At 34.5% G+C, this 20,661-nt stretch overlaps 2 protein-coding genes and 1 long non-coding RNA gene across 5 annotated transcripts in view; all 3 read right to left on the bottom strand.

Annotated features, from left to right (window-relative positions):
* Positions 1–1,151: 1,151 nt before the first annotated feature.
* On the bottom strand, positions 1,152–9,231 carry LOC128896877 (ATP-binding cassette sub-family D member 3). Its single transcript, XM_054160431.1, has 12 exons — positions 8,902–9,231; positions 8,096–8,138; positions 7,800–7,987; positions 7,644–7,713; positions 7,397–7,494; positions 6,908–7,088; positions 6,617–6,829; positions 6,456–6,525; positions 5,579–6,054; positions 2,560–2,856; positions 2,324–2,485; positions 1,152–2,239 (listed from the first exon to the last, which is right to left on the bottom strand). The coding sequence occupies exons 1-12, from the start codon at positions 9,015–9,017 to the stop codon at positions 2,162–2,164; spliced, it is 1,992 nt and encodes a 663-aa protein (XP_054016406.1). The 5' UTR covers positions 9,018–9,231; the 3' UTR covers positions 1,152–2,161.
* A 1,870-nt stretch (positions 9,232–11,101) lies between these two features.
* LOC128896905 (uncharacterized) lies at positions 11,102–20,381 on the bottom strand. The gene is made up of 4 exons (XR_008462161.1): positions 14,588–20,381; positions 13,281–13,436; positions 12,149–13,203; positions 11,102–11,841 (listed from the first exon to the last, which is right to left on the bottom strand). It is a non-coding gene; the product is annotated as an uncharacterized LOC128896905 (long non-coding RNA).
* A 25-nt stretch (positions 20,382–20,406) lies between these two features.
* The window catches only part of LOC128896888 (TAR DNA-binding protein 43), a 12,519-nt gene continuing 12,264 nt past the window's right edge, over positions 20,407–20,661 (bottom strand). For all 3 annotated transcript variants that reach the window (XM_054160452.1, XM_054160454.1, XM_054160450.1), the window contains one exon: positions 20,407–20,661. This exon is cut by the window's right edge. The gene's annotated coding sequence lies outside the window, so the exon portion shown is untranslated.

Here is a 20,661-nt window from a genome sequence, read left to right as displayed (position 1 = left end):
GCAACGCGCGCGCGTTTTGGATGCGAAAATGGCGGAGAATTAGGCGGAGATGTTTGAATGATGATTTTGTAGATGGAGATTAAGGGAATTAATTTTGGGTGGAGGATTGGATGGGATTTATGCGTATCTGATAATGGAGAAGTTGGTATCTTTGGATAATCTCTGGGTTTATTATGTGCTTGAAGCATTTGATTGTAGGATTGTTATGTAGGCTTTGAAATGTAGATCTCTATGTTTGTATTATGTGATAGTACCATAATAGTGAAACCATTATTTGATTGTATTATTATTACTATAAAATGTAGACTTTTATGCTTGTATCACGTGGTCATATTTTTACTTAATTATATTATTATTATTCTTTAAAATATTGTCCTCTATGTTTGTATTTAAGTTTGAAACTGCAATTTGATTGTATTACTGTTACTCTGTACAATGTAGACCTCTATGCTTGTATCACGTGGTCACATTCTTATTTAATTATACTATTATTATTCTTTAAGATATTGACCTCTATGTTTGTATTACATGGTACAACCATTATTTGATTGTATTACTGTTACCCTTTAACATTTAAACCTAACCTAGACCTAACTCAGACCGCTATGTTTGTATGTAGTTATAGAACTGCCATTTGATTGTATTATTATTACTCTTTAACCTGCAGACCTAACTCAGACCTAAGCCAGACCACTATGTTTCTATTCAGTTCTTAAACCCCTATTCGATTACATTATTCTTTACATTGATTATATCTTACACTTCAAAAGCACTATTAATAATAATGTTAATAAAAGCAGACCTAACTCAGACCTAACCCAGACCGCTACGTCTCTATTCAGTTCTTAAACCCCCATTCGATTACATTATTCTTTAAATTGATTACATCTTACACTTCAAAAGCACTAATAATTTCCCCTCACGAAGCAACAAAAAATTACTCCTGTAACAAAATAATTCAAAAATCCTAAATTATACACGTGATCAATATTACTTTAATTGAGATATTGAAAATAAATTAATATAAACTTGATAAAATTTACCAAGCCAACACTATTTCTATACAGTTGAAGTCGAATGCGACTTCAAGATGAATTCAATACCTGAAAATAACGTAACATCGAGTGTCGGATGAACATTTCACGTGGGTGTTTTAATTTTATTGCGCATTTTTATTGACCAGCAATCGAATATATTGTTCTGGCAATGCCTATTCAATGTGATCTACACATAACGAATCACAATTATATTCTTAAAGTAGAAAAATGATTTCGACTACTTCCTTTCGTATACACATTTCGTATTCATGTACTTCCTTCGCGTCTGAATGTTTCGACATATATATATATGTATATATATGTATATATATATTTATATATTAATATATGCACGTTTGAATATCGTAACGAACGAGAATATGTTTAACGTTCACTACCTACAGATCGTAGAATGAAAAAATCATCAAGTATCAAAAATACGTTGCTTTAGTCGAACGCCAGCTTAATCTTACAATCCCTCAAAAAAATGATACTCCTCTACTCGCCCCACTCCCGTACTGGAAGAACATGTATCGACACGTTAACGTTTAACACGTTGACTGCCATAGAAATACTCTTGAAAATTTCTGCTAGAATTAAATATTATTGAAACTATTGGAGACTACACAATCTAACATCCATCGTGGTATTTATTTTTGTAACTTCATCAAAATACACGAATTTCACTTAAGTTCATTTCCTGTGAAGCTTAACTTTTACAATTAATATTTTTAGTTCTTCAGTGAAAAGCACTGTCACCCACATATAGGTGACGTGGCGATCAACGTGTTAAGTATACTCGTGGAAACATATCACGTTAAGGCCTATATCGCAGTGTACTGGTAACGGTTTCACGGCTTTCATGTTTCTTTATAAAAAAATATCGTTATCAAAATATACAGTTATTATGCGCTATCTTTAAAATATTAATATACACAATACTCGGAAATTTTGTGCAATTTTAACAACAATACATATAATACATACATAGTGCTGTACACTGCATGTGCGACGTCGTACACGACGCAGCGAATCGACATTCAATTACTTTAGATTTATTGGAATACGACGTGACCGTCCCTTGCATTTCGGCAAGCATCATCAAACGCAAGGGACATCAAAATTCACGAGCCAAATTCTTCGGTGTCGGCCTCGATCGGCTTGAATTCAAATCCTCCCCTTCCGTCCATTTGCAGGTAGTACTGGTCGCCAGAAATGGTAAAAGAAAAATTAGACGGTGTAGGATACTTTACATTCTAAAATAAGAAATAAAGACTCTGCTGTACCTCGTGGTGTTTCCAAAGGGATCGACGATGCGAAACCGTAAACAAAGTAATATTCGCCTGCCTACAATAAGAGTACATGGAGTCTTCAACGTCCACGCTTACGGCGCTCGTGCATTCGTCCAGAATCGCAAATTGAGGCTTGTGATAGAACAACCGAGCCATCTGTGTAAAAATAAAGCCATGTTATAGTGTGCACGGTACATCGTGTATTATATCTAGAGAAAGCAAAGTATTACAGCTATGCGTTGCTTTTCGCCACCCGACAGGACGTCTATCCAGTCTGCCACGACATCCCAAGCTCCTCCGGAATTCGTGGTGTTCTCTCTTTCGAGAAGGTGACCCAGCTGAACCAAGTCCAGCAGTTTCTTCAAATCGTCGTCCGTCATTTGTCCGCGCCTCACCATCTCCGCCTTTGTGTGAGGATAGATCACTTGATCCCTCAGGGTACCCAACGTCATGTAGGGACGTTGTGGAATGTAAAATAATTTTCCACGCGGCGGTTTCGTCACCGTTCCTCTCCAGACTGGCCACAGCTGTTCCAAGTATTCACGAGTTAGTAATTTGTTCACAAACAGTGAGTGTAGAAAGTATTCGTACACCGATCAATTTCCCAAAAAGCTTTTGTGTTAAATTGTAGTTTCTTAACTTCTTTTTTTATAATCAATGATATTTTACATATTCTCAGAAATCTGTAAGATGGATATAGTCCAAACAACATTTACTAGTTAATATAATTTGTGAAATTAACAAAAAAATGGGAAAAGTGGGTAAATGTATAGAAGCAATAAGTATTTGTACGATTCTTATGACGAACCATTTACAGTAGAGTTTTTTAATGTAAACATATTAGTTTATTGCTCCGTACGAATTAGAAAACATCAAATTTCCAGTAAAGTACTTTTAAAAAAAGTTCTTATAGAGAAATTGAAGAAGATACCACTTCGAATAACTAATAATTTAGTCAATTTAATGCTTCGAAGACTTGCAATAAATGTAAAATCAAAAGGAAATCCCTACGAAGGAAGTATTATATACTTATAATATAATATATATATCCTTTTCTTTTTAATGAAGTTTTAAAAATCAAACAGTTGTGCGAATACTTGTTGCTTCAACATTTCTATTAATTCATTGTTTTTTTCTTGTTATTTTAGAAACTTACATAAATAGCTATTTCTTTTTGTAATCCATCTATTCTACAGATTTCCTTGAATATGTAGAATGTCATTGTTCATAAAAAATAAGTTAATAAATTACAAATTTACATAGTTTTTTTGAAAATTGATCAGTGTACGAATACTTTCTACACCCACTGTAATTATGAAAAGTAACACTAGTTTACAAAATAAAATAAAAAGAAATGTATTAGGTTGTCCTGAGAGTTTCTTTCGGGTGTTGCGCTCGATTATTTTGCGTGGCAGTGTTTATATAAATAGAGAATCTAATTTCATTCATATCGATGCTGTAACAGTAATGGAGGAAAATGAATCGTGCACAATTCAGTAATGTTACATAAAACATAAAATATTGTGAATGTATTACTTATTAATAAAGCAAAAAAAACTTTTGGGACAGCCTGATAGATTCAATGCCACAATTTTTTTCTTATGTATTTTGGCCTACTAAACTCGAAAATCATAAGAAAATTTTTTTCTATAGATAGGTTTTTTTTATATGAATTTTTGAATCTTTTTTCGATTTTTTTCTGAGGTACGTTCACATTTTAGGCCATATATCGAGTTAGAAACGTCCGATTTGGTCGCACAAGACGCTATTTTAAAGGTAATCGAATTTCCAACAATTGTTTTTTATATTATTTTCCAATCGGTTCAAGAGTTCAAGTGTTACGAGCCAATATATATGAGAAACTTTGATCTTTTCGGCTAAAATAGAACACGAATATTTCTTCCATCGCCATGGAAAAATATAAATTGTCAAATTATGTCCAGTTTCTTATTGTCTACATATAGATCGCACTTTTACAAAGAAAACAAGCTTTTGTTAAAGAAAATCTATGGATAAATACCGGAATATGGATAAATACAATTGAGTAAAGGTACAAAAATTCCAATTTTACTCTGTTTTTGTATTTTTTTCCTATTCATGTAGGAAACATTTATTTTATTAATTTCTGTCTTTACTTTGTCTTCTGTTATTCGTTGGATTCGTTTCTCTGATGAGCAACCAAATGTAGTCTCCCAACATTCTTTCATCCCAACATCCGTCGCTGCTCAATAGTTTAGGGCTTCTGTTCGGTTCGGCAGAGCATGAATTATAAGGAAGTTGTTGAAGATTTGCTAATAAATTATGCAAAAATGGGTATCGAATACATATTGTTATTCTATTTGATTTGACAAAATGGAAAAATTTGTACATTTAATTTCAATTTTAATTTCACCAGGCGTAAATATGTCGCTCAAAATTCATTTTTTACATTCTCACTTGGATTTTTTCCCCGGAGAATCTTGGCGATGTAAGTGACGAACACGTCGAAAGGTTTCACCATGATATAAAAACTATTGAGCAGCGCTATCAAGGATATTGGGATGAAAGAATGTTGGGAGACTACATTTGGTTCCTCACCAGAGAAACAATCCCAAAGAAGAGCAGAAGACAAAGGAAAGACCAAAATTATTTCTAATCGTATTTCTAGTCGAAATGAATGAAATGAACGTTTCCTATATAAATCAAAGAAAAATACAAAAACGGAGTAAAATTGGAATTTTTGTACCTTTACTCAATCGTTCCTAACTCCGGTATTTATCCATAGATTTTCTTTAACAAAAGCTTGTTTTCTTCGTAAAAGTGCGATCTATATGTAGACAATAAGAAACTGGACATAATTTGACAATTTATATTTTTCCATGGCGATGGAAGAAATATTCGTGTTCTATTTTAGCCGAAAAGATCAAAGTTTCTCATATATATTGGCTCGTAACACTTGAACTATTGAACCGATTGGAAAATAATATAAAAAACAATTGTTGGAAATTCGATTACCTTTAAAATAGCGTCTTGTGCGACCAAATCGGACGTTTCTAACTCGATATATGGCCTAAAATGTGAACGTACCTCAGAAAAAAATCGAAAAAAGATTCAAAAATTCATATAAAAAAACCTACCCATAGAAAATTTTTTTCTTGCGATTTTCGAGTTTAGCAAGCCAAAATACAAAAAACATTGTGGCATTGAATGTACATTTTGGCTGTAAACTAGTGTAATGAAAGTATCTTCAGAGAAAAGGTTTCGACTTACTTCCCCGAGAATTCTGAAAAGGGAACTCTTCCCGCAGCCGTTCGGCCCGCATACCAATACGTTCATTCCAGATTTCACTTCGAACGATAATTCTTTGATAAGAATATCCCCGTTGGGCGTTATCAGTGGCACCCGATCAAAGCATATAACGTTATCTTTGTTCACGATCTTTCCCTCACCCGGGCTTCCTATCGGCTCGTCTTTAAAGTCGGAAATCATTGTCCTCGTGTATTTGCCGGAGTTCAGGTCGTCAAGGACGACCTTCAGCTCCATAACTCGAGCTGTGAACCCTGCCAGCCGTGTCATTTCTCTACCAGCTAAGACTAATCTACCTATAGCTTCTGCCAGTTTTACCAACATTCTACCATACGTGTAATAACTCTTGAACCGATGATCAGGGGTTCCAGATAGGATACGATGATTCTTTTGAAAGAATGGTATGCTTACTGCATAGAAACCCACTATCGTTGCCATATCTGCAATAAAATTACTGATTAGTTATAGCAGCAGTCGTTGTTATAGCAAACCCTTTGCACTCGAGGCCTTTTTTACTGAACTTGTCGTTCAAACTAATTTGAGATTCGAAAGTCAGGTCACCTTTACCTCATCGGACAATCATTTTATTGATGCTTCGAGTTCCAAAGAAATTAAACTTAAATAATTATCATTATTGATTTACTGCATTCAACTTTTTGGTGACTAACCTCTTAATCATTTAAGAGTAATCATTTTATTGATGCTTCGAGTTCCAAAGAAATTAAACTTAAATAATTATCATTGTTGCTTTACTGCATTCAACTTTTTGGTGACTAACTTCTCGAGTACAAAGGGTTAATAAGTGAGTATATCGTATATAATATAGTGAAGAAAATCTTACATTTTCCAATGAAATTGTCAACCACTCCTATGAGAGTTTTGAATTCCAAGGACTTACGGAGGTGCGTTACCTACGGAAAATATTTACATGTCGTTAATATACTATGTACATGTAGCTGAGAAATCTCATGTACTTGAGAAATGCTTCATGCGGCGGTTTACCAGTATGTAGAAGCTAGTCAATAAAGTTAACTTTTCTCTATTATTCCCTTGATAAAATGCAATTTCCTCGGAATTGGTAATTAAACGTGAGTTGATATGACGATATTCGCCCTCGAGCCGTTGTTCTTTTACAGTCATGGGACCAATAGGCTTACGGAAATGCGTTAGTAGGGCACCAGCAAAGACAAGGTACGAAAGCATAAATACTGGTGTCTGTAATACAGGAGGTACGTTAGACAATACGGATAGACATACAAGAATAAAAAGTGTAATTAGGTTTGTTTCACGCACCTGACCACCGAGATTCGCTGTGAGCCTGTAAACGTAGATAACGATATCTAGCAAAGGTTTCGCAACGTTGCTGTAGAGATCCGTACAACTGTCGCAAAATTTATCGACGTCGGTGGTTAAAAGCTGATCTGGATTCGCTATTCGGCTGTCTAAATTGCTCATCTTGTAGTACGTAAAACCCCTGCAACAGTTTAGAATATTAAATGCAGTTCGATTTGTCTCTAAGTAAAATGTAATACATAATACACATCACTAGATTGCGAATCTTTATGCATTTATAGGAAATTTGAACGTGCAAGAACCTTTAAAATGCAAACTTAATGCAAGAATATAAAAAAGATTGAAAGTAAAGTTGACGTAACAACATTTGCAGAATAAAATAAATTCCTATATAAGTTCAATTCTTGTAGGCACGTTCGCGAAGATTTTATTTTGCATAAAGATCCGCAGTCTACACGTCACTTTATACATATAATGAATGAAACTTACTTAAGATACTGATCCAGTAATTCTCGAGTGATATTTGTACGCAACCTCAACTTCATTTCGTATATACCATATTTCAGTACGTTGTTCACAATAGATATCTAAATAAATATAATCATGGAAGATCATATCAATAATTTCTTCCAATTGGTAAGAAAATATAGCTGCGTGGCAGCCTGAACGAAAAAATTTTATTAGCAGCTTATGAAAGCAACTGTAGCCTGATTTTTCATCAAAGACATCCACTTACCACAGGCAACGCAGCCATAAACTTAATCAAACGCTTTTTAAATAACGGCGTATCCATATTAACGATCGAGCTGCAATGAAAATATCACAGGTAACGTTTCGTCGAGGCAATTGCAATTTTACAAGAGTATTACAATAATCCAAGAATATTACATACGATTCTATCAAAGTACTTATATTTATCATCCAAAGATCACAGAGAGATCTTGCCACCAGCGATACAGCGACGAGAACAACGAATCCAAATTCAGCGGATATGATAGAAGGTATGCCAATTCCGAGCAGTTGACGCAGTTGTTTGAAGAACATCTTGTTAACGTAAGCCTTTGGAGTTTTCGGCTTTTGCTAATTATTAAGAGTCACACAGTTAGCGATTATGATTATTACATATGATACTATGATTATATATATTATACTATGATTATTCATTCGAGGAAAGCTATTTGTTCGTACCTCTTTGATAACATACTGAATGTCATGGACGAGCCAGGCGTCCCTAGAACAAATAGACAAATTAGTATACGATATTGTAATTCCCTAAGGATTGTGTACATACCATGCAAAAGTCTTAGGCCACCCGTTGTTGGTGATAATAAAAATAATATAGATTCAAATGAGAGTTTAATATTCAGTAATCCTTTTACCTTCTTAATTAGAGTGTTAATAACTGGGAATGTCCATCTACATTTTTGGACTTATTTTTGACACGAGATACATCCAAATGGTCTCAGATAAGGTTTCCCAATGTTCGATAATATTTAAATCAGACTGAACTTCTAACTTTTAACATTCTGCTCACTTTGAAATAATTTCTCACGGTTCTGTTATATATACATGTAGCATGTTAGTGTATATACAAAAATTGCTTCGACATTCTCCTATTGAAATGATCTCTTGATTCTGAAACACTGTGTTCTTCCCATAGAGAGATAAATATTCCATATTATACGCAGTGAGAATTGATATATAGTTAAATCTATATAACATGCAAAAGTATAAGTCTGCTAATGTACAACAGAATCTTTAAACAAATATTTAAAAAATTGTTTCGACATCCACCTATCGAAATGTCTTCATTCCTGTCTTCATTTTAAAATATTGTTCTTCGCACAGAGAGATAAATACTCCATACTGTACCCTGTTATTCTATTAGAAAAAGAATATAATTGAATATAATCGAATGATATTGATAAACATAGATTGTAAGGTAAACTTGGTGGCCTAAAGCTTTTGAGCAGTGCTGTGTACGCGTGATTTACCTGTTCTTGGCGACCTGCTTTTTGCCCCTTCTTTTCAGGATCCATATCAACGCGGACAGTGCACAGACACCAGCTAACGTACGCCTCGTCGCGAATTTACTGATTGCTGGCGCCATTCCTGCGAATGACCAAGGGACCGACTAAAAATTCACCGTCTTCCGCGACGGCCTCGATACTTCTGCGTCCACTTTGGAGCCTCGAAGGTGAACAGGTGACGGAACGAGAACCTTTCGTAAATCAACTATACCGACTCACAGTGACGTATGGAAAACACTGTTGTACGCAACCGTCCGCGTCGGTCTGTGTACTCCGATCAACTACGATTGCCTTTGAGTCCGTGGACCTCACCGACACGCACCACGCGCGTCGGTGTGAGTGCGCCCGTTCCATTAGGCGATACCAGGGCCGGCCCTGCGTTTTAAAAGGCCCCGCGGTCTACGAAAATTACTGAATCAAAAGGCACCGATTTCGATTAACTTTTTACAGACTGATGGTACCATCAACAAATGGAAGCAATTTTTGCTTGTGAGATGCAAGCCATTTTTTTTAGTAGCGATGATTAAAGGAGTGACAAAAATCATCAAAGTGTTATTATTTAATATTCATCTTATAAAAAATATATAGCATTTGTAGATAATTCCTTGTTGTAAAATTTCAGTGTAGGATTTGAATGTGAATTCCCAGTCGGCCCTGGGCGATACGGCAAATTTCTTGTAACTCGTTGGTCATTTACGCAACCGGTATATCAGGCGTTTACTTCGTCGTTTCTTATGCGTACTTTAACTTTGTTTATATATGTAGCATTTTCTCGCGATTTTTATGGATTTTTCCCTGTACGTGTGCACAAATGCACGCGTTGCTACAAATTACCGATCGAAGTAAGAAAAGCTGATCTGTATGACGTAATCTGAGATTACTAATCAAAGATTTATTTCGAACGTTTACGAGGTGGTATAAGATTATATCTCGATGGAATTGGATAAACTGTGAGATATGATATGCGATTGAAAGACTTTTGGGACTGTGTGATATAAAATATGGATTGAATTCCTGATAATGATATATATATATAGGTTGTTTAAAAAATGGAGGTCGCTCCACCGAGGTACTCGCGCTCTGATTGGTTGAGGTATTTTGTTAATATCTCCTTAACGAAGCCTCACACAACATTTTCGCTAAGGGAAAAGTTGTTTCAAACCACCCCCCGAACCATCCTTTTCAGGGACCACCATTTTTGGAACACCCTGTATATATATGTACATTTTGTGTATATGTGTATATATATATATAAATTTGTGTATATATATATATATATATACACATGTGTGGTTCTGTGTAGGTAATGAAAATACGAATTCGTGACCGTCTAAGTTCTCAACCCCGAGGGCACAGAAAACTTTTGTAACCTGGAATGCATTATCTACTACTATCTATTCCAGACAGTCATTATATCGCGTGTCATTGTATCGATACGACTCGAGACAAGGCGTAATTATTTAAAATAAAGAAAAAATGTAGAGTAAAGTATTAAATGAATCATTGATGGGTTACGCTTGACTCTGCGTGCACTCTTATCATTTTTTTTCTGCTTAATCATCTCATGTTTGTTTAATTTGTATACTTCGCGCCCGGACGCTTCCGTTTCGGTACATTGTCTTATGAATACTGTCCGAGCTCGCATAAAATTACTACGAATAGAATATATGGAATTATTTCTCGCTCCATGGGAATAACGCGATATTTCGAAATGAATACGTCATTTCTATATGATTTAAAACGAAAAACAAGACAGGACATTAGAAAAACAAAATGTTTTTTTTCTACACTTCTTTTGTTTTTTTTTTTTATTGTTTTAAGTAACTATAGAATTTTGATAAATCAGCAAAAAAAAGTCCAGTAAAAGAAATAGCAATTATTTATCCCTGTAACATATGCATAATAATTTATTTAGTACTGTCAGTAACTTCAAATTAAAAATAATAAACAAAAACAACAAGAATCAAATGCGTTTGAAAATTTTTTTTTTGCCATCTCTAATTATTGAAAAATTATAAAATTAACACCAGTAGATCCAGAAAAGCGTAAATTTTAATACAAGAAATTTGTTAAAAATGGATTTCCTTTTTTGAAAAAATGTGCACCCCTTGAACAAGTAATAGGATGAAGATCAGTTTTATATTTATTTAAACTTACTTTTGCATATTATTATTTTAGATTTAACTATACATCAATTCTCACAGTGTGTAGTATGGAATACTTATCTCTCTGTGGGAAGAACACAATACTTTAGAATGAAAACATCATTTCGATAGCAGAATATCGAAACAATTTTGTTAATATTTCTTTAAAGATTCATTTGTACGTTAGCAGATTCATACTTTCACATTTTATTTTAAATTCCATACACTATTTAGCCTTATTTTTCCTATTAGTATGAAGGTATGTTCTGCTTATCTCTTTCTTGGCCACTCTGATAAGACTCGCCGAGAACCGATTAAATCAGGGATTGTGAATAGGTTTCAGATATGCCAAAATAAAATAAAGCTGGCTTTTTCCATGCACCAGCACCTTTATTGATACATACACTGATATATCTTTGTATTTATCCACTATGATGTTAATTACATAACCGTACAGATTCTTTTGTACACCACTGTAAAATTGCAATTAACGGTGCAATACATTATGACATTATGAATAAACTGGCTGAGTATATTACTGATTAAGTCTGGGTTAATGTTTGTATTTCAAACTCTTTTTTGAAATCTTTTGAACTGTTTGAAAAATAGTAATTGGAATTAATGATACAACACGTTACATCATAAATCAACTGGCTGTGTACTTTACAGATTAGCCTGTAAATCTTATTACCAATGACTGCAGCACGTACAAATATTAATATTTAAATGGCCTGAGTCTGATTAACATGATACCATTAATCTGTAAATAAAACAAGTTATGACTATCCTTGTATTAGTTTTCTTATTTCAGAAGAAAATAAATGTAAATATAGTCAGTGGTAGAGACCTTGCGAAGTCGGAAATCAATCTTCACATCTGACACTCTTTTTTAGACAAAGATAGAGCTAGAGGAGGATACACATCAATACAATATATAATCGATTACTATAAAACTTCTTTGTTTCTCGTTTTTCCAAATACTCGTAACAGAACATATTATAAAATAATAACTGCTGTTCCGGTTTACGACCTCACAAGATCCGTACCAGCGATTATACAGTACTTACCATCAAATTAAAATCATTTATTGGTTTTTACGACAGTTTTTTATCTCTGTACCAATTTTACGACATAATCGCATGCATTTGCGCTCGATGCACGTAGTTACGTGTACCAAGAAAAATACATCGCTTATATAAAATTAAAATATATATAATGTAGGAGATTCGAAGCCACGATTCTCGCTTGACTCCTTATTTTTAGTAGAGTTTAGTAGAGTACTACATATATACACAGTAAACATAAACATAAATAAAAATTGAGACTGGTATTCGTGTGTTGTATTTAAAAAGAAAATATTTATCAAACTCTGGTGTAACAAGAGAAAAGAAGTTGGCATAATCTAGAATTATGGACCACTGGACCTTTGATTAGATAACTCGAGTTTTTGTTTTGGAAGATTCGCTGGTGTTTACAATTATTTTCTTATCTTTTTTTCAAAAATGCATTACTGTGCTTGTACTTTACGATGCAAGAATGTTTATCTCGAATTTACACAGCCGGTGTGAGAAGTATTCGTACAGCAAGTTAAAATAAAACTAATAAGTAGACTGCGGATCTTTATGCATAATTTATTTTATTCTGTAAATATTATAATTGAACTTTGCTTTTAATCTTTTTTATATTCTTGCATATTGTTTGCATCGTGTAGGTTTGCGCATTCAAATTTCCTATAATTGCATAAAGATCCACAGGCTACTAATAAGGAAAGAAATAAGAGGATAACATTAAAAGTAATAAACTTTAATTTACGCTAAATCTGCTCTAAAAATTCTAGGAATAGTAGAAATGTTGGTTAATTATTTCTTCCCCTGAAACTTGTTAATAAAATAAATATATGAAGTTTTATTTTGAATTCTTGTACGGATACCTATTACGCTGAATGTGCTTCTTAAAACTACTTCTTAAAACATAAGTTACCAAGCAAAAGTCCAGTACCATGGTAATTCTATACGTGTTACCAATAGATGAACAATCAAAAGTTTCAGAATGTACTCTCATCTTCAACAGTCGATCAAAGTATCTGTTCCTATTGCGAGGATGAGCATCAGCTGGATATCTTCTGAAAGTAAAAACACAGATAAATGAACCATTTTTAAACGAGTAACAACTGAGAAACATCAGATAATATTTACATACATTACATTTAATGATTCTGCCGTTATTCCAGCGCGTCTGGTCTGTTATTTTCACGTTTCCAACCACGTTTCTTTCACTGGATATCGTTCGTTAGTTGCAACAAGTTGCTAAACATCGGTCCTCTCGAATATATAGACTGCAGTTCATTCAACTAAGCTGTTAGACAGAATCAGACGTAGTTAATGTTCGTTCAGCGAATTAGCACTTGAAATATGATCATGTATAGGGAAGAGAGAAGATGGGTTTTTTTGTATAACTTTATAGCATCTTCGATGGCTTATGTTACAGCATTCTCTATGTCATCGGTTACTTTTAACGACTTGCTAATTGAATCTGTAAATGTGCACGTTACAAGAATTTTCGTTCAAAGATGTTTCATTATTCAAATGCAGAAGAAGTGAATCTACCTTTAAATTGGTTTTATCGCTTTAACTTAATGAATTTTTTTTGAGGAAGGAATGACTCGATGAAAATAGTAATAAGCAGATGAACGAGCAGTAAATGATTGCGAAGGATAATTAACCTTCTATAAGTAATATAGAAGTAATATATATGGATGCAATTGCAGTTTTGTAATTATTTAATATGTTCAGTCGCAGAGTAGTACTCTTGAAAATTTCATGAATTTCATTTAATAGTTACTTCCTTTTAATATTTACTTTGGTGCTTGGCTTTCAGAATATATATTTTTATTTGTTCAGTGAAAAACACAAGCAAGATCAATGCGTTAAGTGTAAGCTCATAAATGTTATCGAATCTAAGTAACACAATTTCTGTGTAAAAATGTACACAAATGTAATGTTGCGACTATAGAGAATCTAGCCAAATGTTATTTTGTGTTCATTTTCAGATAACATGAAAAATCTGTCATATTTATAACTCTTCATTATTGTAACGCAAAACTATTAGATACTTTGCTGGGATCAGATAACACATTCAACTTTGGTTGAGCTTACATTTAATGGTGTAAATAAAAGAAGACATTAATCAAATTTCTAACTATGTATCTCAACAATGTTTCACACTAATAATCCTGACCCAGATAAATTTGGGTTATAGAAAGTTAACCGTAGATATAAATCGTGTATTAAATTATGGAGAGTGAATTGATGAGGCAACATAGATTTTTCTCCATTTGGCCATCGTGAAAGTAGAATGAGTGGCTGAGAATTGGGCAATGGAATGTGAATTAATAGTAGGATTATGGAAAAGTGGGAAGCTTCGTGTCGAGTGACCTTGCCGTGAATATGTTTGAATATCGATGACGCAAAACCCATATTATATAAGTAATTTCATTTCGTAATCACCTGTTTAGAAGTTCAGCGGACGCTTCCATGCCTCTCGTCTACTTCCAGTCATCATCCTCATCCTCATCCTCATCCTCATCATCACCACCATCATCATATTCAATCTCATCCTCAACCTCATCCTCAACATCCTCATATATCATATAATCATCTCTATCACTGCCACCACCACCACCATCATCATCATCATCATCATCATCATCATCATCATCATCATCATAAGCATCATATACCACCTTCATTCATCGAATGGACGGTACGGTAATATCTGTATTGTGTAAACTCACAAATATGCTTCCACTCGGTGTGATTCAGTCCCATGGAACCACTCACACATCCCCCCATTCCCCTCCGAGTAGCAAAGTGTGGGATTCATTAATTATATCGTCGACTGTACCTTGAATTCTTAATTCCTAGTTTTATGGGGGACCAGGAAACATGAACCCATCGATGCTACTCAACGTTGCATTTTCTGCTATGCTTTTCAAGATTTCCTCAGGGTAATCGGTTGAAATGTTCTTTTTAAGTTCAAGACTGAGATGGAAGAATACTCCAACACAAGGATTTTACACTTGGACGTGTCTTGAATATAATATGGAAACCTCTAGGAAAGCTTACAGTAGAAAGGAGGTCCACAAGGACTAAAACTGGGGTTCTTTGGATTACCAGTCGATGCTTCAACTGACTGGACCATCCCCACATCCTGATATCACTATAACTTCTACAGTATTTTTACAGAGTCTCAGAGTCCTATTTCTTCTACATGTGTAAAAGTAATTGAAATTTCTACAAAGTTAAAACTTTGAAGACTACCGAATATTAAATAACTTGACTTGTGCGATGGAAATAAATAGTCCCTATTTTATCAAGTAAATAGATACTTGTTAATTTACATTATTTAACCCTAGTTTTGTATAGCAGTTCTGTAATGATAGAATGCTGTAGTAATTTACTGTATTTACTGCATCAATTAGTGTCAAGTTACTTGAAATCTTGAAAACTGCAAGCAAAATGGCAACATTGAATAGCGAATGGGTCTTTGGTTCTTGAAATGTTCATTGGTATCAATGTCATCCAAGCAGTCCCAGTTTTCTGAATCATCCAGTAACGGATAATAGCACGTGTTAGCATTTAAATGCGGCAAGTATCAGGTCAGGTAGACTTTAGATTGTGTGAGAAGTAAATAATAGTCCTTTGCCTCGTAAAACAAATTTGATTGAATATTGTTCACTTTACGTGAAGAACGTATCCAGCGAACAAGAAAATAAGTACACAAAGTAGGAGTACATGAAATGTTTCAACCAATATCGCCTGTTACTTTCCAATAGAAATACTTTTCATACAAATTGCAATAATTATCTCCAAGGTTTCCAACGATTAGATAGTTTGAAATATGGAGAATAAATACCTCGGACCACCTTTAGACCATATTTGTAAGATCTTGATGGTACAGAATTTGAAAATACCTTGGACCGATAAACCTTACAAATACAATACTTACAATACTTAACAAATCTTACAATCTGTAAAGCTTTTGAAGATCGATATTGGTCGAATATGTAGGTAAATAACGAACGGTCCAATGAAGGAGTTCAAAGAGTGTAAATAAACTATTGCCAGTGTATCAGTTTTTAATCATTCTGTAATGAACTTATGTAATAAGAATCAATCTCTACCACCTATCAAAATAACATTCTCACATGACAGAACTTGATGTTTATCGGTCGCGATCACTCGGTATCTCTTTTGAAACAGAATCATCGTTATAATTTACAACTGTCTACAAACCAAACTCGTAACGTTTCACGAACGACATTAATGCTCCTTACGTATATTTACACATCATCGTGGATCCTTTTCAAATCGTATCGCAAAGGCATCTTTTGAGCAACAGGTTATTCCTAACCGATTCCTAGCTATCATTCGGTGGAGAATATTTTCGTCGAGAAGTTTTACGAGATGAGGCTCGATTCCATATAAACGATCGTATAAAATGAACCCACTGGACATCTACGGGGAGGCTAACGACGTTAGTGTTAAATGGTCGCGAACGATTTGAAATAGATCAGCCGGCTATAATAATGAGCTAGAAACGGTTCTAATGTCTGTTAAAAGTTGTCTTAAACTACAGTCTTTGTATATCGGTTATCATTTACAGCAGGACGTCAATAAATAAACTCGACGCACTTTCCCATCAATGTTCTCTTTACATTATGTATAAACATTCTGGATCGATAAACGTATACACATATGCATATATGCATGTACCCTATATATATATACATATATACATGCATGCATACATGCATCCATACACGTGCATGCATATATGTTTATGCGTACAGTGTAATATATATCAGGCATTCAATAAACGACTGTGTGTCCCATCCATAAAATATTATTTTTCGCAATTAATTACCGCTCGACCTCACAATTGTTATATTCACTCATATCAACACGTATGTTTCGTTTTTTTTTTTTTTTATCTCTTTTACATCAGGATACGTAATTGCATGTTCTTAGAACATCAATAATCACTTCTCGATTGAACTTTCATGCCTGTAGTTCTGAGACGACCATTAACAAATACATTCAACCGCCATACACACACACATAGACAGAGACAGAGAGACAGAGAGACAGAGAGACAGACAGACAGACAGACAGACAGACAGAGAGAGAGAGAGAGAGAGAGAGAGAGAGAGAGAGAGAGAGAGAGAAAGAGAGGCGTGATAAAACAATCCAATCTACGTAGATTACAATATTATGATTTCCCTAATCCGACGTAAGAAATATTACACTCCCGCTGGATGTTTCTAAAATATTTGACGTCAAACCGTTGCACCGCGCGTCCCGCTAATTGCGAGGCGTCTCGGTGATCAAAATTACACGCATACAGCCACGCACGCACACACGTTACTTTCACATACCTCTCCTCGTGCTCGCAATCAGAAGCGCACGCGGTCGCAGAGTTTGATCAAACATTTTAAGTACACGTCGAACAGCTTTTCACGCTAGCGATAATAACTGGTAAAATTGTATGCACGCAGGAAATCTAATCCGTGTGACTTTTTTTACTATAATGTAACGCGCGTGTACGACAGCACATACCGTATCCTTCCTTAAGAATTCATTTATAATTTTGTCTCGTCCGAGACAGTCGACCTAGAATTATTTCAACGCATGGCTAACGCTGTATTTTATTGAGTTATACGGTTACTCTGTACTTCCTCTCGACTATACGGTAGTTATTGACTACAATCGTGCATCATGAATGAAGTGGTTCGACTGAACCGTGGATTTCACGCAGTACAATGTGTATTCTATCTTCTCTATAACTTTCGCAGATTTTTCTCGTATAATTAACTTGTATAATTAACGGTTGTTACGAGTGCGTAAAATCCGCAGTTCGACAATGGGTCGTTGGAAAATAAATACTCGGCTCTCGACAGGGGTACACGTCGCTAAAAACTTGTGAAAACACACTTTCAGATTCTCCGAGCACTCGGATAGAAATGAAACAATCAAAGTCGATTTGAAATGCCACCTTTCACACGCAACCAGTTCGATTCTTTCGACGCATCATCCATCGTACCAAATAGTAACACATAGTTCTCACAGAAATCGCGTGCACGCGGCTAGTAACATATTCTTTTTAATTTTTATATTTATATTAAAATTCACTACGATTAATGGCATTTTAAATCTCGGGTAGCTGCGATCGATCTGCGCGCGATTGCGACAATTTTCCATCCATTCAATGTTAAAATAAAGATATAAAGATACGTTTAAACGAGATTCGTTTCGCTTGTAATCGTTGCAAGGTACGAGATTACGAGACGTTATTACAGGAGAAAATAAGGATACAAGCGAAGCGTAGAAAGCAATTTTATCCGGAGAGGTAAATGCACGCTGAAACGAAACCTGGACTTTCGAAAATCCAGGCTCGTTGCCTTCTCGTGGAAACTAACCAAACGTTCAAAGTGTCTGCTTTCGTTAAGTTAGAATAATGTTTATTCTACGTAGACTCAAACCCTGGTTAATTAAATATACGTGTATATATAAATATATATATATATATATATTATGCAATCGATTGAGTTAATTGAAAAGAATCAAAGTTCGAGGTCAGTCTCTCCTATCTCGTTTCTAACTGTTTCATCAGACAGATCACAGTTTGTAAACGTTCCAAACGGTCTAGAATAGTTATCGACTGGATCGAAACGTGTACAACCGATCACAACGCAAAATTAACAAGTTTCTGGGGCGATTTTCCAACGTGACTCGAATCCAGATCGACGCGACATCGTGAAAGCTCTCAAATTCGAAATACTCTATAAAACGTGTACTCGCTAAACCCTCGGTTAATTCTCAATTACACATTAAACACACGAAAGTTTAAATTAAACATAAGCATATATACGTATTTCGCTACAATAAATCTCGTTCTTCTCCTACAACACATTCACAATCATCATCATCATCATCCTCCATTATATATATGTATTATATATATATATATGTATATATCATCATTCTCATCATTCCGATACAGTAATTTATCTCTGAGTTGGTTAGACCGCACGCTTGAAATGAGATCATACAATTAGTATGCACGTTCAGATGATCGAAGCTATCCGCCCTTCAACACGCACTGTCCCGTTCTTTGTGAAAAAGGAATTATGCTAATTGCTTTTTTTTTTGCTTTTGTTGAGGGGAGAAACCACGTTGGGAGTCCAAGTATTGAGCGTTCCCTGAAATATTGTCTTATATAGAAAAGAATGTTTCTGTAACTTTGAGAATATTTTAGCTGTGTTTCAACATACATTCCACAATTTTTCCAGGTGATTTCACAAGGAAATCTTTGAGATATCGCGTTTTCGTTTCAAATATATCCTCAATTTGTGGGAATGACAACCGAGAAATTAATTTATAAGTTGTTTTCAGACTTGATATACCGTACATCTCAAATATTATATGTATACAGAAGGTTTCTTAATATGAAGACTTTAATCTCCAAAAAGTGTCCACATATTAAGAAACATGTTATATATACAGTGAACGTAAGAAGTATTCGTACAGCAACCCATTCAAAGCGAATGGCTCCTGTACAAATACTTATTACACTGTAATAATACTGTACGGATACTTCTTACACTGTAATAATACTGTACAAATACTTCTTACACTGCAATAAGTATTCGTACAGGATTATTGCAGTGTAATAAGTACTCGTACAGGAACCATTTGTTTTCCATGGATTGCTGTACGAATACTTTTTACACTGACTGTATTACATGTATCAAGGTGGTCCGTATTTTAATAATTTGTGAAATCAGTGTTAGCCCCCTAAATACCTTGCAAATACAACAAAATTCCTGCAAAAATTTAAGCTCTCTAACATTGACACGTTAAAATTGGGAGCTCAAATTTGCCAAGAATATTTGCTTGTGTATCTGCAAGGTATTCAGGGCCACCCTAATATATATCTACACGTATCATTCTTATAATTCTGAAAGAAGCTGCACGAGAAACAATGAAAATGAATATTTCATCTTTGGACACCTCTACGCATACTTAGAAAATGTGTTAATAATGTAAAAAAACATGTCTCGAAAGACCTGTGTGAATACTCATTGGAAGATTACAACTTCGAAAAGAATGTTATAGATTGATTTATATTGATCCAGGCTAACATTAACCTCTATTCTAGTAAAGTATTCTATACTTGGCGTAATGAAGGCTTTATCTGTTTTCTCAAATTGAGCACTGCGAGTAGATGCCCAACGACAGGATAGAATGGGTAGGACAGGGTAGACTGCAGACTTTATCCATTTATGATGAAACTTATATAACAAACACATGCTGAACGTAGTAAAAAGGTACATAATTATCTTGCACTCATGCAATATGTATATTTTATGTTTTCTATTTGTATGAACATAAATGCATCAAAGTCCGCAGTCTACTCATTATCATCCTAATTATACATGTATTACTATTCAGTCAGTGTAAGAAGTATTCATGCAGCAATCAATTTAAAACAAATACGAATACTTATTACAGTGTAATAA

This window comes from Hylaeus anthracinus, unplaced genomic scaffold (assembly GCF_026225885.1).
Source record: "Hylaeus anthracinus isolate JK02 unplaced genomic scaffold, UHH_iyHylAnth1.0_haploid 11978, whole genome shotgun sequence".
In the NCBI taxonomy this organism is placed as follows: domain Eukaryota; kingdom Metazoa; phylum Arthropoda; class Insecta; order Hymenoptera; family Colletidae; genus Hylaeus; species Hylaeus anthracinus.
The sequence above is the reverse complement of the archived record's forward strand: the minus strand, read 5'-3'. Positions and strand labels throughout refer to the sequence as shown.